This window comes from Phodopus roborovskii, unplaced genomic scaffold (genome assembly GCF_943737965.1).
Source record: "Phodopus roborovskii unplaced genomic scaffold, PHOROB, whole genome shotgun sequence".
In the NCBI taxonomy this organism is placed as follows: domain Eukaryota; kingdom Metazoa; phylum Chordata; class Mammalia; order Rodentia; family Cricetidae; genus Phodopus; species Phodopus roborovskii.
Window position 1 is genome coordinate 13,846,631 of NW_026125489.1, and position 27,837 is coordinate 13,874,467.

The 27,837-nt window shown below is 39.5% G+C and overlaps 1 protein-coding gene and 1 non-coding gene across 5 annotated transcripts; both read right to left on the reverse strand.

Moving 5' to 3' along the window:
* Positions 1-1,296: 1,296 nt before the first annotated feature.
* On the reverse strand, positions 1,297-27,478 carry Nap1l1 (nucleosome assembly protein 1 like 1). 4 transcript variants are annotated; one of them, XM_051176260.1, is made up of 16 exons: positions 27,350-27,477; positions 20,431-20,467; positions 15,948-16,033; positions 14,804-14,906; positions 8,684-8,825; positions 8,376-8,456; positions 7,700-7,828; positions 6,842-6,913; positions 6,213-6,352; positions 5,807-5,952; positions 5,691-5,710; positions 4,913-5,035; positions 4,449-4,478; positions 3,893-3,943; positions 3,202-3,270; positions 1,297-2,579 (listed from the first exon to the last, which is right to left on the reverse strand). In XM_051176260.1, exons 2-15 carry the CDS (start codon positions 20,445-20,447, stop codon positions 3,235-3,237), a joined length of 1,176 nt encoding a protein of 391 aa, XP_051032217.1. In that variant the 5' UTR covers positions 20,448-20,467; positions 27,350-27,477; the 3' UTR covers positions 1,297-2,579; positions 3,202-3,234. The 4 variants fall into 4 exon arrangements, with proteins under 4 accessions (XP_051032217.1, XP_051032216.1, XP_051032219.1 ...); XM_051176259.1 differs by lacking the exon at positions 1,297-2,579 and having other exon boundaries at positions 2,659-3,270; XM_051176261.1 differs by lacking the exons at positions 1,297-2,579; positions 3,202-3,270; positions 3,893-3,943 and adding an exon at positions 4,125-4,220.
* Positions 20,096-20,244, reverse strand: LOC127215866 (small nucleolar RNA SNORA48). Its single transcript, XR_007833984.1, has one exon. It is a non-coding gene; the product is annotated as a small nucleolar RNA SNORA48 (small nucleolar RNA).
* Positions 27,479-27,837: the final 359 nt, after the last annotated feature.

A 27,837-nucleotide genomic window follows, 5' to 3' on the forward strand; every position in this document is an offset into this window, starting at 1 on the left:
TAAGCAGCTTAACCATGAGCTTTACATGAAATTTAAAGTCTATTAATGACTTACTTCCTGTAAATTTTTCACACTGCTATGCCCAATTTCTCCTTTGATATTAAAGAATCTGTCAACAACTTACTTTTTGCAGATGAACACAATACAAGAAAAATCAGGAAAAGTTATCCATCTCAAATGAAAATAATTACTACAGCAACAGTTACATTTTCCTAAATGTGTATGTAATAAATCTTAGACCAAGAACTTGTTTTGTTTTTAATCCAGGTTAACTTAAAACTCTGGATTTGTAAATCAGTACATATAACATGTTATAATATCAGAATTACTTTGCCACTGCCAGACACATTTACTTTTAGAAATGTGGTGATTTTAAGTGGCCAGTTAGAAAACAAAGTTGAGTTCGTAACATACAATGCAGGTTTAAAAAAAAAAAAAAACAAAAAAAAAATGGACAGCACATATTTGTTTTCCAAAGTCCTTATAAATTATGCTTCTGAACTATATATTCCACAAATATATACCAACATCTGGTTTAATTTTAAGTCAAAAATAAAGGCTAAAGTTTTATTATACTAACCAGTAAAAATGCACTACAATCTTAACCTAAGTCCTCAAATCACAGCACTCAAATACTTTAGGTTTCTGCACAGCAGTTTTCAAAAAGTTGTTTCATCAACAGTTTTTAATGGGAACAAACCCAAATCCAGTCTTACCAACAGTAATATACTTTTAATTCAGTAACCTCAAGGCTTTTTAATCACCCACATCTCACCTAAACTAAGCATAAACCAATAATCTGCCATAGCTGGTATCTCCTTATGTGAATTTGTAGGTAGGAATCATTTTTCCTGTCCCCAACTCCCCCAAATTCCCAGACAGAAGTTACTATTGCTCCAGACAATCTAGGAAGCTGCAAGTACACCTCAAGTAACCAAACTACCTGTCCACCTACCGTATTTGGAAGATCATTGGGCTTCCAAATTAGTTTCTATGAAGTTTGTACAGAACTATACAGGGCTTCCATCATGTCTTGGAGGGAAAATAAAGAAGACATCTTGACACCACATAACTGGGACAGTTTAAGAATTGAGATTGAAAATCAGGAAGATAAAAAAAGAAGAAAAAGATCATAGATAACAAGAAATAAACATGGTATTTCTTTCTGCTCTTTACATCCAAAACTTACATGGCTAAGGTTCGCCTGAAATGAATTGAACAGGCCACACCAAAGCTGCTTTCCAATCTTCAAAGAAATTATGTTTAGTTGTAAAAACTTCAAATATCACCAGTGTATTTTATAAAAGTAGATCCAATTTTATTAAGGATTTCAAATTACACATTTCAAACTTCTGGAATGGGGTAGAACCATTTGGGGAGCAACCAAATGTCATCATGAACACTGATCCCCAGTGTCCATCCACAAAGCACATCCATTATACAAGAGCCACCAACTACCCGATCACTTTGGCAACAGCTACTTCCTAAGGAAGGGAGGGCGGGAAAGACTGTGCTAGTTCCTTGAGAAGGTGGGGTTCTTCTACCTTTAGGTTAGAAACTTCAATGGTCAAGAAAATAAGCTGTGTTTAGATGAACTATGATTACTGAAAATAGCACAAACCATCTAATAGAAAGCAACCAACCATTTTCAAAATAAAGCAAATATAACAGGTTAAGGGCTTCCAGTAGTTAAAAAGGTGTTCATACCCTAAGACCGCAATACTAAAATTTCACAAAAAGAACTATTATCTCTCCACTAAAGAAAAAAAACTTCAATGTAAAACAAATTTTATTAACAGCAGGAATGATACTGTCCTCCAAGTACAATCCAATTAATATACCCTGTGAAAACAAGTTCCTTCCCCAAAATGAACAGTAATTAGCCTGAGGTATTTATCACTTTGGGATTCATTAAACTGTGGTCACTTGAAACACCTGAAAAAGGGGAGGGTGGGGGGAGGAAACGTAAAAAAAAGGGCAGTCTTTAAATTGTACAATAATTTCGAGATCTACTTTAATTCTCCAGTTTAATTAGCCAAATTTAGTGTGAATATAATGCTGAACATCACACTTGTGGTACAGAGACCAGATTTTTTTTTTTTTTTTTGAGATTTAGTTAAGACTGGGAAAGTTTGTGAGAAATTACCCCAATATGTCTTAATATATCTGTGAGGTAGTTAAATCAACAGTGCTACCCCTTCCTAATCGCCCACAGTAAACAGGAGCATGGCCGAAGGTCACACTACTCATTCTTGAACACTATGTGTCAGAAATAAACAAATGGAACTTAACCTGTTAAAAAAAAAAAAAAAGTACCACACATCACCTGTTAGTCCTTTTAAAAAGCCCATGCCTATTATCTCTTCCAAAGTTGTTCACTATGGAAAGCTATCCCTGAACTCAAGCTAACCCTCCACAATAGTCTCAACCAGTACAAACTGAAACATCACCCTGTGAGGACTAGAACTGTTGACATTTTTATTTTAGGCTATAAAACAAAATTAGGCAAATAAGAGAAAAACTCAAAATAAGTTCAAATGATGTAATTCCATCCTTTCCAGGAAAGCAGAAGGTAGGCCCTACCACAAAGAAACCATTTAATTAATGGTGGTTAATTTTCAAAGTACATTTAAATATTATCAGATTAACTTCTTTAAAAAAAAAAAAAAACCCACGGGATTTGTTCATCTTGCTATGATAACTAATAACTATGAGTTGACTTCTGTTATAATTATATCATCTGAAATAGAAAACTCCCTTAATCTCAGTTACTAGGTTTGATCTTACTGGAAATTCTTAACCACAATTTTCCTTTCTCCAACGTGTCAGCCCTGCATCCCCTAGCATAATGGAAGTATCAGCTGAAACAGGCCGACTTCAACCATCTGAAAACAATTTTGGTTCTTGAGGAAAGAAACAGCTATATAGCAAACAAGGGGCTCAACAGTTGAATTTCCATACTTGTGTATTCCAATAGGTACATGACGAAAACATTCTGGAAGACCAAACTGTAGAATTAGTGACATGCACTAGAGAGATTCCTGCATTCAACAGATCTGAGAGAACTATAGTTAGGATGCTAGGCAGAACAGCTTGGTCTTTCCAATAGCAATTTCCTTTCCTTTAAAGACTTACTGATTCTACCAAGGAAACACAAAACATAAGGCTGTGAGTAAATGACAGTCGCATTTAGGCTATTACAGGGTAGGCCGTCCTCAAGGCCAGACAGCTGCTTCACTGCTGTTTGCACTCTGCTGGGTTCTGATCCTTCTGTTAAAGGAAAACAACAGGTCAATCTATCTTCTACCCACTTTGTATTTCTCAAACAATAACTGCTTCAATTATCACATTATTTCAAATCATAAAATTAGGGTGAGAACAAGTGATCAGGGATAGCTACCAAGTCACCGAAGCATAAAGTAAAGCTTATCTGAGATAAATTTTAAAGTAACCACCATCGTGGATATTGTTAACTTTTTTGTCTTTACTTCCAAAGCTATTCTGTTTCTATTTAGCTACCTTCTGATATTTCAAAAGATATGGTCAATGAATGAAATAAAGGAAATCACTGCAAATTATTACATACTCAAAGAGAAGCAAGCATCTTTTTACCAACCCTAAAATTCCCAATTGTATACTTTTAGGGACTAAATGACAACAGTAATAATAATCCAACACAAAGCACTGCTTTTAAGTCCAAAGCACTCCTGCATCCAGATCTCCTTTAGTTAATTCTCATTCTCCTTTGGGTGGAAAACACCAACCTGAGCAATACACATCTAATCCTTAAAAAAACAGACAAGTCCCAAATAACGAGGAAGAAGGGCAACTCATCTCTTACTGCAGTCTAAGTTTAAAAAATAGGAAAAGAAACAACACTGGCTTGGCTCACCTTGGGGTCATAGTCAGGGTCATTTTCCTCATCTCCTTCTTCTTCCCCTTCCTATATTAAAGTTCAAAATGCATCCATGAAGTAGGTACATGTTAGGAAAAACTGGCTCATAATGTATGGAAATTTTAGTATAAGTTACTCTATGGTTCTACAGACTTTCATGATTACAGCGTTTGTTGATTAATACAATTTAATTTGAAAGCTTCTAACATGAAAAATTTCCCAACACAACTTGAGACATCCAGACAGGTTTTATTGAAAAGATTTACTGCAGCCAACGTTGGAAAAGTTTACTGCAGCTTTTGACTTCTTCAAAGAGCTGATAACCCTGCAGCAGAACAAAATTATTTGAAATAAAAAAAAAAATGTTGCTGAGTTTTGCAATTTATTTATTGAAACCTTATACATACAGTGTTTGGCTGAAGAATTCTAAAATTAAATTTTCCAAAATTTATCCCAAATCACAGAATGATTATAGCAAAGGAATACATTAATCACTCAATTTGCTCCTCAATGTGTTACACAGTGAATTACTTGCTCATTTGGTAAACATTACCTCATCAGCTTCTTCTCCTTCTTCATCATACTGAAAAGAGAAAGAGAAGTACAGGTGTGAACATGTAACAAGTGAGTACAGCATCAGTAACACCCATTGTTATTAGAACACCAATATAAAAAGTTAAAAAAAAAAAATAAAGCAACTAGAAATGCAGAAAAATCCCCCAGCTCTCTGACAGCTAAAGGCCAAATCATTTAACTAATACATAACAATCCCAGAGTTCTAGTTTTCATGCATCAAAATAGAGCCAATGTATGTACCAAGTTAACTATTCTAATGGAAAATAAAATAAACATGAATCAAGTATCCTAAAAAAGGCAACTTCTAAATTGAAAGTCATTCCTGGGATTCAGTGTCTTTGTGTCCTACTTCTTTTACAAACCCTAACCTTGACATTTCTTAGCACCGTAGACCATGGTACCCACCCCCTACGATGCGCAGCAGAGTTCAGATATACTTACATCATCATCATCATCCTCAATAGCCTCTCCAGTAAAGTATAACACTGATCTTGGGATTATCCGCTCCCGTAAAAAGTGACCAATTTCAAAGTCTGCAGCCAGTATGGCTTCGGAATCATCATCCTGTTAAGAAAAAATTGTCCTGAGAATTAACCTTGCTCTCCTGTCACTTAACAATAAGTTTCTACACATGTACTTCAAGGACTAGCTTTGCAAGTTATGAATACTAAAACTAAGTAGCAGGCCAGCATATATACAAAGAAAAATTACACTAAAAAGTAGAACTATTTATTACATAGGGCTTTTTGTTTAAAAAACAACCAATTTTCCTTTGGAAATACAGCTGGGAAGATGATTCAGCAGGTAAGGCTCAATGGTTAACAGCGTTGGCTGCCTTACAGAAGACTCAGGGTTCAATTCTAGGGATCCACAAAGCCATGCACACCCAATGATGACTCCAGTTCAAGCCTGGTCTATGCCCTTCAGATTCATGAAGGTATCAGGCACACAAATGGAACACATACACCTGTGCTGGCAAACTAATACACATAAAGTAGTAATACTGAATGAATCTTCAGCAGCTATGGTGGTACATGCCTTTAATCCCAGCACCTGGGAAACAGAGATAGTGCACCTGTAAGATCCAGGCCAGTCTCATGTAAATGAGTTCCAGGCCAGCCAGTGCCACAGCTAGCTGCACCAGCCCATATAATATATATTGTAATCGAATGTCTAGCTCTTTTAATTTATTGTATATGAAGTTGAATAAACAACTTACCAGATCTCCATTCTCAGGAACTGCAAAAATAAGGAAACAAATCCAAATGTGAATAAAAAATTAGCTAAGTTTATACAAACACTCATGGATACAACCAAAGCTAAAACACTGCTTACCTTCAGGAGGGGCAAAAAAATTAAAGAAAGAATCATTGGAAACTGTTTTAGTCACAGTACGAACTGTCCCACGCCCCTTGTGTTTCTGCTTCTTTTTAATGGTTTTCAAAGTAACATTCTTTCCTTTTTTCCAATCTATCTGGCACCTTAGAAGACAAAAATATACATTTCATGATATTTTAACTTATCTGCATTCTATATATTTACAACAGCAATAACACATGATATAAAGAAAGTGAATACTGTCTTCTTTCCCAGAGATACACATATTGTATATTGCTAGACCAAGTGGAAAATGGCAGTCTTAAATGTCTGGCAATGTACAAATCTAACAGGATACACAAGGGAATGCAAGACTGTAAGCTCTGCCTACAACTAAACACAAACAGTAGTACGATTAACTCACCCTGTACAACCCATAATTTCTGGTCCATCAAAAGAAAAGGGATCAGAATCATCTGGTTCTGACCTCATCCTGTACGTCTTTGTTAACACTTCATTAGTGAAATATTCATTGGGTTCAAAGTGAAATTCTAAGATAAAACTCTAATAAGAGAAAACAAAGTAAGGCATTAGTGAAGAACAGTCTGGCCTGTGGTTTGTTTGGTAAGCATGTCTAAATACAGCCTAACAAGACTGTAAGGGAAACTGACCTTAGTGTTCCCTTCTTTCCATCCCCCACAGACACTATCTTTAGACATGAAGTTAGACCCTCACCACTACACATGAAATGACTGCCTTTATTCATAGCTCTGCCCATAGTTGACACGGGGGGGGGGGGGTTAACCAACTAGTTCATGTTTCTCCTCATAGAGGCCTTTAGCACCATCTACCACAAGTCATTCCCAGAAACCCCTTATTATTTTCATTCACTTTAGTCTAGGATCACTGATTAACTGACCACCAAACTGAACATGTACCTAGTATCAGCTGTAATCCCTTACTTCCATCACTAACTCTTGAATATCACCTGTTTCAACTTATCTATATAAAAACATTACAAAAGTATTTAACAGTCTTTTTTTTTTTTTTTACCATAGGCTGGCCAGCATCTGAGAACTTCACTTTAATATCTTTCAAGTGCTTCAGAATAGGTTCATCATGTTCCTTCAAATTAAAATAAGAATTATTATCTAATTTGGCATAGCAGGGTCAATCTTCTGTCACTATACAAAAACTAATGACTAAAGGCAGTGTCTGTTACAGTGAGGTTTTATATAGAAATTATGAACCATAACACTTCTTCACCAGATCATGAAGCCTACCTCATACTGACTGACCCATTTATAATACAAAAATGGGGCATTCTTGACAAATAGCTTTTTAAACTGTTCCTTTTCTATTTTGGTAAAGCAGAAATGTAGTAAGCACTCACTGAGCAATCAGTATAACAGAGGGCAATGGCAGTTTCCTCAGTGTTAATAACTCTGCTATTAAGAGTTATTACATATAGCTGGTTTGATTTTATTTTTTGAGACAGTTTCTCTGTAGTGTTTTGGCACCTGTCCTGGATCTCACTCTGTAGACCAGGTTGAACTTGAACTCTCAGAGATCTGCCTGCCTGTTTTTGCTTCCCACACACTGGGACTAAAGGTGTACACCACTACCACCCAGCATAGCTTTACTTTTAAGATGCAAATTTCCATTGGATTAAATTTCAAGCCGAAAAACTTTAAGGCAATTTAAATGGACACCAATATTTCCTCACCAGCACTACACCCTTATATGAAAGCATAGGCAAACAGGAAGGCATTATAAATTCTAAGAATCAATTGATAATTAATGTTCAAAGATTCTATTTCATTACTAAAGTTTTAAAATATCACTTTCTATATAAAACTACAAATAAGTCAACTAAGAAATGTCAGACTTCTTTTAGAGAAATTAAATTACCTGAACCATATCACTGAGCAAGTCAACATTCTTAAAAACTGTCAACCAAAATTCAGGAATCCCTTTAGGGTCTTCTTTTTCTTCATCCTTTTTCTCGTCTTCAACCTTGGCCTTTTCTTTTAGTTCCTCCTTGAAAAGCGACAGCAAGCAATTGAATGACTATTTGGTCTTTGGATAAACCTGTATGACCCCTTAATTCAGACAGTCTAGGTCTAAAAACAAAACACTCACTAAGCATAATTTCAACAGAGACACTCATTCCAAACTTCAGTTCCACAGAAATCAAGAACCCCTAGGTGGCAGATCAAGGGCTGTAGGGAACATTATCAAAAGCAGAAGGAAGCATAGCAAACAGACCTGCCCAAGACTCAAAATCAGAGTGGACTGATTGATTACATTCTCTAAAAGCTAGAGAAGCATGGTCACACAACACAGCACTGGACTACTTGTCACAGCTGTCATTCCCCACCAGCCATCATGAAGTTCAAAGGAAACTACACAGAAAACTCAGACCACTACAAAAGCAGACAATGCCAGGCTACAAACTGCTCAGCCGGCATTCACATCCATCCCCTGGCCAAAAGGATATTTCCTAGACCATCAACAAGATACTTCTGAGAGCTCCTTATGGTCCTAGCACCTCAAAGTAGAGGAACATTTCATTAGTACTACTAACCGAAATTTCTTCCTCCTCATCTGGTTTCCACTCACATTCTTCTTCTGTAGGTTCATAAATTGCATTAATGATCTCAAATCGCTAAAATTAAAACAGAAAAAAAAGAACTTGTATAAAAACATTAGTACCCAAGCTTTGCTTTCTGGTTAAGGGCTCATAGATTTAATCAGTAAATATCACAACTTTTTAAATCGTTATTGATGGTTTCACAGAAGCCTCTAACTACACATGCCATTCAGATATCTAAACATCAAGCTATTCACAAGTTTGTTTTCCCAAGTAGTTTAAAAAGTAGTATAAACCATTACCTTATCAAATAAAGGCTGATAGAGAACAGCATACTTCCTTTCAAGATCATGAACTTCCTCGTAGAACTTGGCTTCTATCTGTGCACATTTAACTTGAAGGTTTTTGAGGGCATTCACCCGTCTTTTGACTACTTTAGGAAGGCTGAAAGTTTAGAAACCAGTTACATAAAAACCATACAAAAACACAAGTCATTTTATCACATTACATTTGAAACAAAAACTTCTTAGTTAAAGCAAGGAATTTAAAACTCAAATTAGAAATATGGATCCTTTCATTATAAAAGCAATTAGTGTAAAACAATACAAAAATCAAAGCCCTGCCAAATTAAACTGTAAGAAAGTTCAGTATAAGCAGACTCAATGATAAATGCAATAGAGTGCATAACAAGAATAATTCTAACTCAAAATAATCCTTTGGTTTGTGTAGGCACCTACCTCATCTGTATTAACTAGGCTAAGACAACACCTGGACTTTAGAGGAATGGTAAGTTTCCACTGTCTAGACTTAATTTGGCACTTACATTAACAACATTATGGAGAATATGCAACATACCACCTGCTTGGTGTGTTCATTATTTAAATCAAGCAAGACACACTTAAAATCTTAGAAAGTATGAGCAATAAATACCTAAAATTCAGGTTGAACTCTGTATTCAAATTTTTATAAAATAATTCTTACCTAACCACTAAAAATTAAAATTAGGGAATTAACATTCACTAGATCAGTTTTCTGCATTCCTTACAAAAAATTCTGTTCTAGACTAATGGCTTTAAGTTGGATTTTTCCAGAATGTGCAGTGGAAGGTAGAGAACCAACTCCCATACACTGTGGATGTGTTGGTGTGTGCTCAAAGAGAAAAAACATTAAGGTGAGCATCACACCACCTCAGAGTGATGAAGTAGCATCACTTGCTGGCTGTTTTCCTCATTCCCAACATTAGAGCAAAGCCTAATATTTCAAAACTATCCCAGGAAAGGAGGCAAACACCTTTCCAGTCAGCTTCTAAGCAAGACGATTTGCTATTCCTAATCAGTATACATACAACAAACTCAAACCTGGGGAAAAGGTGCCAGAAATCAAGTTGATGACAAGCTAGAAGAAAGTATTTAAAAAATCCTTTAGGGCTAGAGAGATGGTTCAGAGGTTAGGAGCACTGCCTGCTCTTCCAGAGTCCTGAGTTCAATTCCTAGCTACCAGATGGTGGCTCCCAACCATATGTAATGAGATCTGTCACCCTCTTCTTGTATGGATGAAAACAAAGCACTCAAACACATAAACCAAAAATATAAAAAAGAAAAAGAAATCCTTTATATTCTGCTCTTCCCTTGGACAACTATGGACTCTTCCTATTCAGTAATATTGAAGACAAGATTGCAAAGAAAAAAGTCAATAATTCATAAGAGAATCAAATTTATATCAAACTTCATAGCTTTCAAAAGAGAGAAAAAAAAAATCACAGTAGTTTCACAATGCTTGTCAAGATAAATGTACTGGGTATAGTAGGCTTTTCCAGTAGGGAAAGCATATGATTTAAAGCAATTAATTAAGGTACAGTAATAGTATATAAGGTATGATACTAATTGCCTTGATGGAGAAAACAAAATAATACACATCTTAAAAATATTCAAAAAAAAAAAAAAAAACTACACAACAGAAACACAGTGTTTATAAGCCAGGGAAGTTCAAGTACAGAGGATGGACTGACTAGCTGCAAAGCAATGGAAGGCATAAACAGAGAAAGAAAGGTAGCTCCAGTCAGTCCTAACATAATTTCACCCTCAGGACATAAAGCTGAGTCTCACAATGGCTTGTTAACTCCAGAACCAAAGGGATCCCACACCTTTCAATCCCACTCAAAAGGGCAGTATTCATGCATATGCATGCATGGATACACTTAACACATATACAAAAATGCTGTCCTCGGCCTGTAATCACACATGCCTATGATCCCAGACCTTGAGAGGCAGAGACAGGCTATGGAGAAGCTACACAGAAGCCTGAGGTGAGGCCAGAGTAGTCAAACTGAGTACATGTCTCAAAATAAAAGACTGAACTTAATAAAGAAACTTTAGCTTATGACATCAGATAGGAAAATATACGTAATTAAAATAAGAAAGCTACAGTGTCTTATGCTAGGAAAAAAATGTATGGCCAGAGAAACTACAAAACACAAAGACTAGGTATGTATAAACACAGCTATAAACAGGAACTGGTGGAACCTATGTTTTTTCACGTATCCTTTCTAAAACTTTCAGACCAAGTAAACTTACTGTACAGAAACAAAGATAGCTCAAGGAATACAATTATGCTCAGCTATTATGGTCAGGATGCTTTCTTCATTCTACAGTTAGGGTAGCTGTGCATAGGTCAAATTACAACACTGGGGACAGTGTCCTCCCACTTCTGTGTGATTCCACAGATTAAATTTGGGTAATCAGGATCCGTCATGAGTACCAAATTGCCATCTTAAGTGAATCACCCCCCCCAGTCAGTATTTACACAACAGTTACAAAAATAAGAGCTGAAAAATTGGCTTAGTGATTTACCACTCTTACAGAGAACATAATTCATTTCTCAGCACCCATATTGGAATGCTCACAACCATCTGTAACTCTAACCCAGGATCTATTGTACTTTTCTAGCCTCCCTGGGCAACCACACATGCACATAAACAAGAAAATAAATCTTTAAGAAAAAGAATACTAAGGCCACAACAGACAGATTAAACTGAGAGGCAAAGCCAAGTATAAGACAAGGCCAGAGACAACTGAGAGAGAAGCTACAGAAAATACGCAAAAGAAATTCTAAGTAAAATTAAAGTGGGCACTCAGTAGGCAGAGGCAGGTGAGTTCAAGGCCAGAAAGTTCCAGGACAGCCAGGGCTATACAGAGAAACCCTGTCTCAAAATACTTGGGGGGGGGGGGGGAGAGAGAAGGTTCTTAGATATATTAGTATTTTAAGTCCAAATTACATTCTACACGTTTACCAAAAATTGACACTAAAAAACACTTGGACAGCTTAAGCTGAAGAGGATGTATTAATAGGGGGAACACTCAATAGTGGGAGTGCAAACTTGTACAGCCGCTGTGGAAATCAGTAGGGCCATTTCTCAGAAAATTAGGAACTAACCTACATCAAGACCCTGCAATACCACTTCTGGGCATAAACCCAAATGAGGCACACTTCCCACCACACAGACATTTGCTTAACTATGATCATAGCAATATTATTTGTCATAGCCACAACTTGAACAAAAGCTAGATGCCCCTCAACCAAAGAATGGATAATTTACATTTACACCCAGAAAGACAAACAGTATGTACTCACTCATAACTGGATACCAAACAAAAGATACCCAGCCTACAGTCCAAAGGCCAGAGAAGCTAGAATCCCTTTCCAGAAACAGATGCAGAAATCCACAAGTAACCAATAGGCCAAGCTCCTAGAGTACAATCTAAGTAAGGGAGGAGCAATAATATGAACAAAGGAATAAAGACCATGATGGGGAAACCCACAGAATCAGCTGACCAAAGCTAACTAGAGATCACTGAATCATGTCTGACAAATGGGGAACCGCAACTAGAGTCCTTTAATATGGGTGACAATAGTGTGACTGGACACTGGCAGTGGGTCCAAGACCTAACAGTAATGCACAAACCAGATTACTTAGTAAGGGTCATTCTATATGGAGAGATACCTAGCTCAGCCTAGACACAGGGGTGGAGAGGTGCCTTGGTCCTGCTTCAAGAGATGATGGGACAGACTTAGACTTGCTAGGGGACACTCATCCTCGGAGGAGCAGATGGGAGCTGCGGCAGGGAGAGGGGGAGTACTGGGATTGGATCATTAAAAAAAAAAAAAAAAAAAAAAAAAAGAAAAAGAAGAAAAATTAAAAAACCAAATTGGATTTTAAAATGGTAGTTAGGTGTCATAGCACATTCCTTTATTACCAGTACTTGGGAAGCAATGGCAGGCAAGATCTCTGCTGTGAATTGTAGGCCAACCTGATCTACCAGAAAGGAGGGTGAGAGCAAGTTAGAAAAGACCAGGGTTAGGTTGCCAGCATTTCCACAGTACCTTACAAAGTAAAACCCTCTTCTGACCTCCATAGCCATGAGGCTCACAATCTTAAACAAGCAACATGCTCATATACATACAATCATTTATTTAAAAAGTAGACCCAAACTTGCCAAAAGCATTTAAACTATGTGCAGTTTTTAGTTACTTTCTACCTTAAAGAAGTTGTTCCAGAAAATGGAAGGAAAAAAAGGAACATCCTTGGTCTGGAGAGATGGCTCAGTAGCACTGGCTGATCTGTAAAGCCTGACTGCATTCAATTGCCAACAACCACATGGTGGCTCACAACCATCTATCCATATAATGGGACCAGATGCCCTCTTCTGGCATGTAGGCAGACACGCAGACAAAAGCACTTGTAAAAACACCAAATACATAAGTAAAATTTATTCAGAAAAAAAATTGCTGCTCATTTTGTTAAGCAAGTGAAATCCTGGTTCATACTATTAATAACCCATGAAACTTCCTTTGTACACAATAAATACACACATACATACTTATCTCACAAATACGTGATGTAACACACTATATTTATTCCTAGGTGATGGGACGTCTGACTTCAAATCTTGTTGGGGGGGTAGATATACCACTGGATACACTATTCATTTTTAAAAACACAGCATTTTTCCATAAGCAAGAATACAATATAAAATATAAAATTCACAACAGGAATATCACATACAAATGATACAGAAATAGTCTAAAACCACAAAACTGAAATACATGTACTTATTACAAATATAAGTATATGAATGAGATGATACTAAAGATACACAACTGTCGATCTCTGAGCAAACGTTGAGTTAACACTGAGAACCCTGTCAAACATGTGGGGCAGAGGTATAGGCAGGTCAACTTCTTGATTGTGTTTACCCATAGGACAGTATGAAAGGAAGCATCCTGTCGGTCAGACAAGGGCAACATGACCAACATGAAGACTGCGTAAGAGTTCAAATTATGGAAGCAACTTAGTTTCTGAGGTTAACACCATAGCTAGTTAATACTATAGCTACTAAATGTGTTCAAAGAAAAATAGAAAAATAGATGAAAAGACCAGTGGAATCCAAGTGTTCTATCACAAATTCAACTATTTCAAAGAACTTCCTATGTTAAACAGGTGGTACATGTATAAATGAAATAGTTTAGTAAGAACTTACTACAAAGGAATGAATGGACGTTATTTACCTAAGACCTAAGAAAAGAGTTCCTCCACAATTTGAATACACAAGTCATCTGCACAAAAATAAAAAACACCACCCATTTTCATAAGAAAAATTAAGGATGTTTCTGAAGAACTCCATAGGTAGAAATATGAATACATAAGAATTTCTGCAAAATATATAACCTCAGTAAGAAAACGGACAAAGGGTACAAATGGGCTACCCAAGGCCCACACATTTGCTGAAAAGCAGCTCCAAGTTTACTGGAAAGCAGAAAATGCAATTACAGCAAGATCATACCTTCTAGGCTGGTAAAAAAGAAAATCTACAAAAAGATCGATGCAAAATTTCGGCAGACATAGAAGATAAAGCCACCTTCAGACTACACATCTCTGCAAAGAAATCCTAGCACTTACAGAAATTTAACTCAAGTCCTAAAGATTGCTCTAAGTAGGAATTCTACCAAAACAGCCCGAACAGAACAATGGGCACCACCATCCCAGTCCAAAGAAAGAAGAAGCAACAGAATTAGCAGACACATAGACCAAGGGGACATTCTAATAAGCAAGATAGTAGACATGGACCTTGAAATCAGAAAGCTGAATTATGCAGCACATGTAATAATCTGTATTTTAAAAAAGACAAAAAAAAATCTACAATCTAATTTTGTACATTTCTTAAACTACTAAACAAGTCATAGAAATAGCTAAGATCAGTTTATTTCCTTCCTACAGACCTGAACAAAGTCAAAAGACCCAACCTAATTAAAGCTGTATATTCTTAATTACTAGATACTAACAGACATTAGTGTTCCATGATCAATCACACAGGTAAATGCCAATGACTTGCTTTTTATAGAGAGAAAAAAGAAGGGACTTGTACCTTTCAATGTATCCTGTTGGTGTGTCTACCAGACCATCCAGTCTTTCCTGAAGGGCTGCAAGGATCTGAGGGTTTTGCATCATCTGAACAGTCAGCTGACGCGCTTTTAAAAAGAAAGGGGGCATTGAAAGAGGGATTTGTGAAACCATTTCTGCTGTTTCCACTGGACACCAATCATCAAGTCTTGCTAACAGGCCCATAAAATGCTGGTATGATGAGTAGAAATGTATAGGGTAAGCTAAGGAAACCCAGCACTTAGAAAAGTCTGGGTTTCTAATGGTATTTACTACACTGGATTTCTCTAGGCTATTATCACAAGCACAATGGGCAAAATGCTCTCTAATCCTGATTATCTTACATTTCATCACCTTGTACTTGGGAAAGAGCTCAAAGTTTTGCCCTACCCAAGATTCAACAAGTCACCCAAAGGGAGACAACACTTACCAGAAAACTCCAAGTACATTTTAGGCCTGAGAAAAATGAAGGTGCTATCTGAATGTTTGTGTTAGATGTTTTTATTTTATGTACATTTAGTCTGAGAGTATAACAAAATCATTCAGTTAGTCTTGGAGACCAATTTGCTTTTAATAATTCAGTAAGTAGATGATGCACAGCTCTAATAGCACCCATTTAATTAAAGCAACCGAAAAGAACCTTCTGAAAGAAGGCAGGAACTCAAAATTCATCTGGCCAAAAATGACAAAGTGGTTACCTAAATACTCCTGGGACATCTGCCTACCCCATCAGTACTACTACTCCCTGCACAAATTCTGCTAGGTAAACTCACTGACTCCACAGTAAATGCTGGTGTTTAATAGGGTGAATTTATGATAGACACATGACACTTTCTATGTAATTAAATAGTACAGTTTAGAAGCATTGCCAATCCTCAAGTATGACACAGCTAGAGAGCTAACTCCAGCAACAGGGATGAAATGCTAATGACTTATCGATCACAATCATCTGTCTCTTCCTTGCTTACTGTCTGCTCTCTTACACAAGAACAGTTAACTAAACTCAAAGAACTGACCAGAAGATAAACGACAACGGACAAGGGTCCAGAAAAGGGGGACAGTTCCTATTACTCTCCTCTAGAGGACACATGCCAGCAACTGCTGACTCCTGAAGTAATTTAAAAGAATACCTTTGATTTTTGTTTCTTCACCCATTTCTTCTTCTTCTACTTCTTCAACGTCATCCAAGTCTTGATCAAGTTCAGACTGTTCTTTGCTACAATGTCATAGCATCATACCATAGTTTAAATATATGAACCACAAAACAAAATCAGAGAAACTTGTAATGACTTTCTAACAAGTAAGGTTCTAGGGACAGAAATGCAAAAGTAATTCCTTTTCCTAACTGTGACTTGTAGACAAGTATTAACTGAAGTTTTTCACACCTCTACTTAAACCCATCTAGCAAAAAAACAAGCTTCAAGCTTTAAAAATGCAGTTTGGTAGTTATGTGAGCTCAGGTAGCATGTTTTCAAACTTGGATTCAATGACCGAATCCTTGCATCTCTATAAGGGTACTATCCTAGTCGATTTTATATACCTATGACTAGACTTTGGCAATGGCATTTTATTTGCTCTTTTGTACATTTTTTTTCTTTTCTTTTAAGATAAGGTTTCTCTGTGTAGCTTTGGAACCTGTCCTGGAACTCATAGGTCTGCCTGCTTCTGCCTCCAGAGTGCTGAGATCAAAGGCATGTGTCCCCAACACCGGCTCCTTTGGACATTTTTTTCACATAGCCTACGCTGGCACCTAACTTCTTCAGCTGAAGAAAAGTGTCTTTGGAAACTTGATCCTCCAGAGTGCCAAGACTACTGGCCTACCCCACCATGCCCAATTTATGGCAGCCAATCTTTTGGTTCTGTCTTTGTTTTCTTTTTGTTGGTGTTTTTTTGTTGTTTATTTATGAGATAGTTTCCTTGTGTAAGTCCTGGATGTCCTGAAATTTCCCCTATAGACCTCGCTGGAATTACAGGTGTGCACCATCACCGTCAGGCTTGTTTTTGAGATGGGATGTTTTGTCACCCTTAGTCCTGGCTCTGGCAGTGAGATCTTACAAAACATGTTATTTAAAACTTATGAAAGAATCCTTAGAAAATGGTAGATAGCTAGGAAACCTTTTTGAGTTTGACAGATCCTTCTGTTCTGGATAACTATAGCTTCAGCAGCTACATTGACCATGACCATCGGACAGCCCAGAAAATAAGTAATCACACTAAGGATGAAGATGCTAGCTGAAACATAGAAGGGAAAATAAAAAAGAATTTTAAAAGTTGGACGATGGTGGCGCATGCCTTTGATCCCAGCACTTGGGAGGCAGAGGGAAGGTGAATTTATGAGTCTACAGAGTGAGTTCCAGGACAGGATCCAAGGTTACAGAGAAACCCTGTCTTGGGGGGAGGGAGAGGAAATGTAGAGGATCCTGGCCATTAATCCCAGCACTTAGGAGGCAGAGTTTAATGTCAATCTGATCTAGAGTGAGTTCCAGAACTATGCAAAGACCCTGTGTGTGTGTGTGTGTGTGTGTAGGGGGGGCGGGGAGATGGGGACAGTGGGATCCTGTTACCTCTGGTTATGAATTCTCTACTTCACAATAAAAATAAAGAAATGTTTAGACTTTTGAGCCAATACCTTGTTTAAATTTTAGCTACAACAGTTCCTATTAGGAGAAAGATGATATCTTTCTCATCATCCTGGGAGAATCAGCAAAACCCTACTTTGTGAATGTGACATTCCACAGAGAAAGTGGAATTAAGAACAATTTTCCCTTCTTTATTTTTTGGTTTGGTTTTGACAAGGTTTTGCCATGTGTAACAGGGCAATCTACAAACTCAACTATCTTCTATGCATGCATACGAAGCCAGAGGCTGCTATTAGGTAACACACAGCCACAGTTCCTTTACTACCTTCAAATATTTACTATGAAACATATTTCACAAACTATCATATGGCCAAATCTACTTAATTCTACATTTCTATAAATACCACAAATTTGTATTAGAACAGACATAGTAACAAAACTGCAAGGGTACTACTTACTACAAGCAGTTTTAAGGCCCAAGGCAAGTAAAATGCTCACACCTAGTTCTTTCTCAGTTTATTGGCTTACTTTAAGGTTTCTCTTCTCATCTTCCCAGAGATTAACAGCCATATAAAATAGTAGGAGGGGAATGAAACTGTTAACAATTTGCAGTTTTTAATTGTTTATAAAACAATGGCTACTACGCTGACAGATTAATGACACCTAATTCTAATTCTTCCAAAGTCAACTAAAAAGTTTTTAAGGGGTTAAGACTAACATCAAAGAAAGGAGAACAAGATTTAAGACAGAACAGGAGAATCAAGTTTATTAAAACCTAAGTAGGAAATGTGAAGGATAAGACTAACAGTCTTCAAAATAAAAGCTAACAATATTGACAACACTACTGAGTGCCTAATATGACTACTTATAAAATAGAAAGCTAACCTTTCCCTAACTGCCTCCTTGGTTCCTGCAACAATGGAAGCCAGAGCTACACTACTTACCAAGGAATTTGACTTCCAAGAAGTCGTTCTGACATTAGTTCTCATAGCCAATCACTGATGACCCACTCTACAGCAGTGTCCCACATTAACAAGACCTCTACCAAGCCTTCATGCTTTTTAAATATTATTGTTAATGTGTTCCAATGCACTAATCCCAGATCCCTCAATATCAATTTGAACAAACACTACTCCATCAGGAAAGCCCATTACAAATTAAGTCTAAAACAAAAGAAGAGTAAGAAAGACTAAATAGGAAAGAAACATCCAGAGAAAAACGAGAAAGGAGATCGAAAGAACTAAAGGAACCAATTTAAGAATACAAACAGAAAAATAAAGTTCCAGAAAGAGCAAAGAGACAGATTAAAAAAAACTAGAAGACTACTCCAAGATACAACATCTAAGAAGAGCTGCAGAAAGAGAGAAGAGGCAAGCCGATGGACAGTAAGTCAAAAATAAACATGCCCTACAACTGAAGCCACCGGAGTGGACGGGCGGACTGAAAGGGCCCACTACTGAAGGGCAGAACTAAAGACAAATTAAACAAATTTTTACAATGCATAGGATCAAAGAACTGTGGCCTTGAATTTCAATGTCACATTGGAGACAATGACACCAGAGCAGGACCTTCAGAATTCTGAATTAAAATGTTCATAGATTTCTATACCCTAAATATCAAGCAGTAACATTCAGTCATGCTACATGTCACAGTAATATACTGCCATGTGATCTTCTGAGGAGAGCAAGCATGTAAAAACACAGGTGTTACTGTCATACATATTTGTACTTGTTTCCCTTATAGGCTCTGTTCCCAACAACGCTGTGCCCTTGTTATCTAAGGCCACTGGCAATCCTCATTATCATTAGTGTTGAATTGTAACTACTGTAAACTCGTAAGACTGTCAAATAAACACGACTAATCTTGTGTAGCCTATCCCATCCTCCCTGACCATATTCTTAGAAGATATACATATGAAAACTTGCTTATACTGTGTTTCAAGCTGTCAAAACCTATCTACAAACCCTGTAGAGTCTCAGCAAAGTTTATACAACTAAAAGCAACACTGCTTTCTTTACGTATTCAGTTCTTAAAAATTCAACTGTCGGCTGAGGAGACAGCTCATGGCAGAGCATGAGCTAGCATTTGTGGAACCCTAAATCCAATTCCTAGTACAGCCCCACAGGCCTCCTCATACCTACATTAGTATTCTAATCTAAAGAAAGCAAAGAGAAATAAATAAATGCATGGAAACTAAACTGCTTAGAGCCCTTGGTAAGAAAGTGGAGAGTGCTACTGGGATGCCCAAAAAGGTTGATTCTAACAGCATTGCATGCGGTTTCAATTCTACATGATTATTATACACTTCAGTAGTAATTGGAAGTGTTGATATATATATATATATATATATATACGCATGCTAAAAAAATTCTACCACATGCTTAGCACTTTTGTTTTCTTTGCAGCAGCCTTGGCTCTCCTGGAACTCGCTCTATAGACCAGGCTGGCCTCAAGCTCAGAGATCCACTTGCCTCTGCCTGAGTGAGTGCTGGGATGTGCACCACCACTGCCTGGTACTCACTCACCACTTTAAGGCTAAACGCTCGCTCACATATAATTTACTCTCTCTTCCATGTTTTCTTGGAGACAGGTTCTCACTGCTCTTGGCTATCCGAGAATTCATCCTGTAGACTAAGCTGGCCTCCAATTTACAAAGATCTGCCTGTCTCTGCCTCTAAATGCTATACCTGGCTTTTAAAAAAAATGCCCTAGGCATGAAACAGCAGCTTTGGCCACCAAGCCAGGCATCAAGCTAGGATGAACAAAGGGCTACCATCTGTTCTGCCCCTGACTGATAGAAATAAGAACACCACCACCAATAAGGTGTCTCTGCCTATTGCCAGGGGATAGTTTACTGAATGAGTAACTACATAATGTATTTCAGATCAGATACTCTACCCAACTTCCAAAAGAGCAGGTAAAAAGGATGTCAGTAACACACATTTTCATACTATATAATCTGCACTACTGTACTATAACCTGTACTACTAATTCCACAGTGCAGTCTCTAAAAAGTGAAATATCTGCCACTTACTTGTCAATGTCTGCCATCTTGTAAGAGCTCCAAATATCTTGAGAAAGAAAAAAAAAAGAAAAATCAGCATTAAAAACAAGAATCTCTCCTTAAAAACATTTCAAGTGAACTCCTATGAATCAAAATAACACTGTAGTGTTAAGGAAAAAATCATGGTACCTTTAATCTCAGCACTCAAGGCAGAGAGATGTGTTTGAGGCCAGCCTGATTTACAGGGCAGCCAGGGACACTACAGAGAAGCCATCTTGAAGCCCCCCCCCCCGCCCGCCAAAATCATGGAACACACAAAGACTCCATTATAAAAAAAACAATTCTCAGAGGCTAGATTTTTGTAATTTCACAGAAAAAGTACATTTACTAGAATTATAGAATATTAGTTATCTTACTCAAACACTTAATGCTAAGGGATGCTCAATTTTTACTTAGTTCCCTTAGAATCATTTTGTTATTTGTTTTCCAAGACAGGGCTCCTCTGTCTAACAGCTCTGGTTGTCTTTGTAGACTAGGCTGGCCTCAAACAGATCTGCCTGTCTCTACCTCCTAGCTAGTGCTGGGATTAAAAGTGTCACCACCAGCCAACATTTTCTTTTCTAAGACAGGCTTTCATCATGTAATCCTGGATGATCCTGGCTAGTCTCAACACAGATCTATGTGACTCTGCCTCCCTGGAGCTCTGACTAGATATCCACTTTGGGTCCTTGGGATCAAACTGAGGTCATTAGGCTTGGCAGCAGGCAACTTTATCCAATAAACTATCACTTTGCTTAACTATTTCCCTTTTCTATGACTCTAGGTCTTTGGAAAGTGTAACAGTTCCTGCATCTTTCAACTATTTTATGAGAACTGGTCCTAGCTAATGCATTAGTATTACTGACAGATGGAGGCCAGCCTGGGCTTAGAAGACTGCCTTAAAACCTATTTCTTAGGGTCATCCTCTTGAGTTCCTCTTGGCATCTGAGTCTAAAGATGCCCATTGAATCAGGGTTTGGATGAAGAGCAACTGAAACCTACAGCAGCTTAAACAGCATAGAGTTTAGTTTTCAGTCATGTGATCATCATAAAGGTGGCTCAGATCACCAGGGCAACCTTGCATACCAGCCTTTGAAACTTTCCCTGCACCGTTGAAGACCCAGTCACAAACACCTAGATGATTCTCACACACAAAAAAAAAGCGAGAACCTAGAGACAGCACTGGGAATGCCTTAAAACTAGAAACAGCACTTGTGTTTTCTGCTCACCCTGTATTGGCAAGAACTTAGCAATACACATCTCACTGGATTGAGTATGTAAGTACATGCAGCGAAAGCAGAAGGGTCTACAGTTACTTACAGGTGTTCATAGGTGCTATAGGAATCTGAACTCATGGCCCTCGCTAAGCAACAAGTACTCCATTTTTATCCATCAACTGTCCAGACCTTCCCATTTGCTTTATGCAGTGTATAGTAGTACTGAAATTTTCTCTAGCAACAGCCAGTGTTTATAAAATGTTTAAGCAATTACACATACTAATTTAAAACTACCAAGAACATTGATTCTTTATCTCTAGTAAAATACAACTAAGACTATATGCTCTGTATATTAGAAGACTTTCAATGTAGGGAAAACTGGGGTGAACACATTGTTCTTAAGTCTAAAGTTACTTTTCTAGAAAGTAATTTAGCCGTAGGAATAAAAACCTTACATGAACAATACACTAAGCTAACTGCACTTACAGCTCCCTAAATAAGAACTTTGTACAAAGGCACAAGAAACAATTAAAATAGGGATGAGATTTTCCTTACAATAAACAGGGTTTCACCATGTATCCTAGGCTGACCTAAAACTATGCAACTTAGGAGTTTCCAACTCTTGGAACCAAATCTTACTTCTTGAATGCTAGGATAATAACCATGACCCTAACAGAACATATTTTCATTCTGTATTACTTTGTTTTACAACATGCACCAACATAATTGAGTAACATCTTAGAATTTGCTGGATTAAGTAAATGCCTCATCTAGTAACCCCTATAACTGTTAGAATAAATGTATAAGCATAGCTTAACATGTACCTAACATCCAGAAAGTTTGCAAACTGTTTTAGCAAGGCATTCTCAATTAACAGACAGGGTCAATGCTTTTGCAAAATAGGTTAAGATGATGTGATGGTATCCCTCAAGGGGTGAAAGCACACACCCCTCAAGGGATACTGTGACAGCTGATATTGTTAACTCAGCAGGATCTAGAATCACCTAAGGACAAGCCTCTCAGCATGCTTGTTAACAATTATGACATTAAATTAATTCAAGTGGGAAAGCCCTTCTTAGATGAGCACAGCTCCGTTCTAAGGGCTATGGTCTCACACTTAGGAAAGTTATAGTAGTGGTGCTAGCTTCATCTCTCTAACCAGCTGATTCAAGCTCCTGCCTCCCACCATGACTTCCTCACCATAGTGGACTACTGAACCTGAACTGGGAACCAAAAGAAACTAACTCTTCCCTCAGAGCAAGAAAGAATACCTCACAGATATCTATCAACTCAAAACAACTTTTCTATAAATCTAATTAGAAAAGGACTCCAGGGCTGGATTCTAAACCAACATACCCAATAAACCCAATATCAGTATTCTAAACAAGAATCCCAGCTTCCCCAGCAAGTGGGCCATGGCATGAGATCACTGAGCAGAACCCTATGCTAAGGCCGGCATTGTGTTTCCTGAAATGGCTCCCTGAGAGCCTCACTTTGAGCTAGCTGAGAACTCAATGTGTAGCAAAGAAAGGCCCTGAATGTTCCATCCTCCCTTGTTAATGGGATTACATGTGTGTGCCACCCAACCAACTGAATTTAGTTTAATAACTCTGTGCCATAATCAACATCCTGGGCACACTAGAGGAAGTAACTCAGTGATAGATTACCTAGTATATACGCAATGCCTTAAGTTCAACTCCCAATCCCATAAAAAAAGAAAAAACCTGTAGGACCACCCAGCCTTTACTGGAGTCCTCCCTGAAATCACTTTCATTCTACTTAAGGGTATGGTATACGTTGACAGTCTAGGGCAAATAACTGTGTATCTAAAAATAGTTTTGTCTTATATATGGTACCACTCACTACATTGCTCAGTATGTACTCAAACAGCTAAGCTAAACTGATCTCTCCCTACCTCAGATACCCCAGTGCTGGACTACAGGTATACGCCACAATATCAGCTAAGTATTTCCACCACCATTAGAGCAGTAAAACAAATAAAATACAATCCTAACCAAAGTGTTTTAACAAACTATACTACCATGAGTGGAAAACACATACAGACCACTATCAGCTCTAAAAGGTTCAACATGTAACCCAATATGGCACAGATCATCTCAATGGGAAAAGATGCTGGTTCCTATTTTCCTTAGGTCAATTATTAATCTGAACTGAAATAAGTAAAATCTTCCACACAAGCAGAAGGGAAGCAAAACAAAAACCCTGACTACCCAAAAATCTGATCATTTCACGGTCTTGGACAGCCAGATATCCAAGCACCTGCTACCAACTTCTAACCTTCTGGTGGGTCATTTTCTGGAAAAATTCCCGTGATATCAATCAGCGCGTTTCCTCCTAGAAATTCGTGACTTACGATGAAGCAGGCAGTCACTTGAAATGTGTATGCCTTAGAGGCCAGGAAACTCAATAACTGGACTTTTCTCTCAGACCACACCCCATCAAGAATTCCAGAAGTGACTGTTCTCTCGGAGCACTCTCATCGTCAGTCCAGGGCGCGCAGCACCAAATGTGGCTCCAGCAGAACTTCAGTTCCAAAAGCACCACCCCACACACTTTCACTCTAGTGGTGATCTCTGAACTGCCCTGGCCATGTATTAAACTCCCAAGCAAAACGGACCACTTGAGAACATTACCTTCTGTCCAGAAGATCTCCATATGAAGACTATCATCTAACGCAACAGCAGAGGTACATGTACAGGGGACTGGCATTTGGCAAAACCCCTCACTTATTAATAATAATCTATATTCAACTTGCAGTTTTATATGAATGTAACACAGCTTATATACACAAAGGCTTCTAAGCAGACACTATTTACTTACATGCAAGCAATTTTCCTATTGGAACAAAATTACCTGACCACATTATTGCTTTTCCCCACAGCAAAATCCAGAACAGTGCTTCTGAATTCCACACTGATGTCCAGTGCTTCAGGTCAGACAACAGCCTTTAAAACCCAATATATGCTGGGCAGTGGTGGCATGCCTTTAATCCCAGCAGTCGGGAGGCAGGAGTTCGAGGCCAGCCTGGTCTACAGAGCAAGTTCCAGGACAGGCTCCAAAGCTACACAGAGAAACCCTGTCTTGAAACAACCAAAAGAAAAAACCAATATATAGCCAGGTGATGGTAACTCATACCTTTAATCCCAGAAGAGGCAGAAGGATGAATTCAAAGGCCAGCCTAGTCTACAGAGAAACTTTGTCTTGAAAAACACAAGCAAAAAAAGAGAACAAAACCTCACCAAAATAAAGGTTTAATGTTTGATTGTACTTGTTTTCCTTGCAGAGACCAGGAGCCCACTTGGCAGCTCACACTAGGACCTGACACCCTCTTCTAATCTTTACAGGTATCAGGAAGGAAGGCACAGGGTACACAGCCATGTAAGTAAGCAAAATACACACATAAGCTAAAAAAAAAACAAGAACCCTGTTAATCATACTAGACCTGTTTTCTAGTTAAAATGTTAGTACTAACACCTAAGCCATGTTTCAAAAGAAAGCTAATACTACCTGACAGCATTAAATAAACAAATACATGAATGATTGGAATGATGGAATTTAAACAACCCCACACCTTTAAGCATTCCACTGGCAGAGGTGGGATCTGAGTTCAAGTACAACCTCTTCTACACAGCAAGAGCTGTGTAAGAGAACCTGTCTTTAGAAAACCCTCACAGTAATCATTGTGCCCATCTGCTCCCCCTGGAGTATCTTTGTTTTGTAACCTTTGTTTCTATGTGAATGGGTGTTATTCTGCCTATATGTATGTCTGTACATCCTTTGTGTACATAGATCCCCTGGGACCAGATTAACAGTTATGAGCTGCCATGTAGGTGCTTAGAATTGAACCCAGCTCTCCAGTCCCTGTAGCATTCTCTTTATTCTAAAGAAATTATGTATCTCCCTTCCCATTGTAAATAAAAATGTGAAATACTTGACCAAAGACATTTTTAGCAATGAAAGAGTGGATACCCCAAGGTCTAGCTGTCACCGCTCACAAACCCAGTCACATGACCCACTAAAAACAGATATGAAGCAACCATTCCCACCACCTCACCTCCTGCATGTCCCACTCAAGTTAAGAATTCTAGTCACATAGGCTCTTCCAACAAGAGTGTTTTTTTTTTTTAACCCAGTGAAAGGACAGGTCAGTATTAAACTGTCAGTTACAGGGGTCAAGACTAAAAACAAAAACAGGTATTTTCCAACAGATAAAACTGACCAACTTTTCTTGTTATGTTGAGGAGTCTTCTATGTAATAATCTAAATGCTGACTAGAAAAGGACAATTAGTTAAGTCAAGATTTTATGACAGATGTCTAAGACCCTACTAATGCTAAGTTAAATCCTTCAAATCCAGATTTGGAATTAATGTAGTTGTATAGTTTAAATCTGGGGTGTGTACTTCAATGGTAAACAAGCTTGAGAGACAAGACCACCAAAAATCCCGTTTACCTGCAGTCAGTTTTAAATACAAGTTTTAAGTTTTCCCCAAATACAACCAAAACATTTCTTTGGATATTAGTTTGAATAGATGTTCTGATGCTACTTTCAAAATGTAACAAACTTTGGGTTGGCTCTCCTGAGACCAGGTTAGTCAGTATTTTGAGTCTTTTCAGCATTTAGAGACAGGCAATGGACAGCCCATTATTTCACCCTTTGATTCTGCAAGTCCAGCCCTCCCAACAGGACCTGTCTCCTCCCTCCCTGCGTGGCCACTCCTGAGACCTCTACATAAATGAGGCGCACTGAGCTTTGCCCACTATCAGTATATATTAATGCCTTGCTCCATCTCATACCCATAGTGAGAATTTTGGGAAGCTCCGGAAGGGGGGGGGGGGGGGAAAAACTACGCTGTTGGTATAGGTCTTAGTAGACTGGAAGCTCCTACCCCCCAACCCCGCACCCAACAAGCCAACCTCCTCTTCATCTTAGAGCCATTCGGAGGTCTAGGGAGACTTGTGAGCAAGTTCTCTCTCCACACAAATAAAGACCCCGGGGGCCAAGGCACCCAGCGAAGTTCTAACTGTACCTGTGAGACACAAAACAATCTCTCGTTAAAAAGCAGCTACGCTAAATGCTTTGCACGTGTTAACCCCTTAACAACCGCGGCCGAGCAGGCTCCTTCTCCTTCCCTACCCGCCCCCCCCCCCGGCTCCGCATCCTCCACCGGTCCCGTCCCCCCCCCCCACCGACCTGCACCCTCCCATCCGCTAGCACATTTTCCTCCAGGGAAGCGCGTGAGCCCTCGGGGCTGGCCCTAAGCCCGGGCGGGGAGGGGTGGGGGGACTCCCGCGCCCGCAGCGCGTCCCCACGTGCTCGGCTCCCGAGCGCGGGAGGCCGCGGCCTGCGCAGCCCCCTCCCTCGCCCTCCCCGCGGGCGGAACTCACTCGCGGTCGCCGTTCTTTCCATCCCCATCCCCCCCACACCCCCGCGGCCTGCTCGCCGCGCTCCTCTCGGGGAGGAGAGACGACACCGAGGCGGAGGCGGCGGCCCGGGCGACCCATGCGCTCCGCGGCGTGGCCTCCTCATCTCATCCTCCCGCTCGTCCTCCTCCACGCCGCCGCGGCCTCGCCCCGCGGCCCCTCAGGCCGCACCGCACGGCCTCGGTCACCCGGCCCGCCCCGCACGCACACCTCGCAGGCTCCGAGCCCTCTCCCCCGTCCCTGCCGTTACCGTTCCAGGAGGCTCGGGCGCGGAGCCGGGCGGCCGGAGCTGCGCAGGCAGTGACTCAGGGCGAGGGCGGCGGCGGGAGCGGCGGGAGGAGCGGGAGGCGGCGCCGCGAGCAGATGGCGCTAAAAGAGACCCGAGAGCCCGCCGCTCGCGCTCATATACAATTAGCGTCAGCACGTAGGGCCGCTCCGCCGCCCTGCTCCCCCCGCCCCCTGGCCTCGGCGTCGCCTAGCAACGGCAGCGGGAGGCGGGCCCCGGCCGTGTTGCCTAGTAACAGAGCCGTCCTTCCCGCTCCTCTCTCTGCCCCCCTCCCCCGGAGCCCTCGGCTTCCCGCCAGAGTCGGTCCTCTGCTCGCTGCTGCGCACTGCGCGCTCTCCTCTCCTCTCTTCCCCTCTTCTCTCTGCAGAGGGGTGGAAATCCCAAACTCACAGCCAAGACCGTGGTTCTCCTGGCCCGCTGGGTTAGGGACAGCAGCCTGGTCGCCAGCCTGC

Coding starts and splice junctions, on each gene's coding strand:
- Nap1l1 (XM_051176260.1), bottom strand. Junction 6,353..6,841: donor CAGATGCTGGCCAGCCTATG/GTAAAAAAAAAA, acceptor TTCTCTTATTAG/AGTTTTATCTTAGAATTTCA. Junction 4,479..4,912: donor TTGAGGATGATGATGATGAT/GTAAGTATATCT, acceptor TTCTCTTTTCAG/TATGATGAAGAAGGAGAAGA.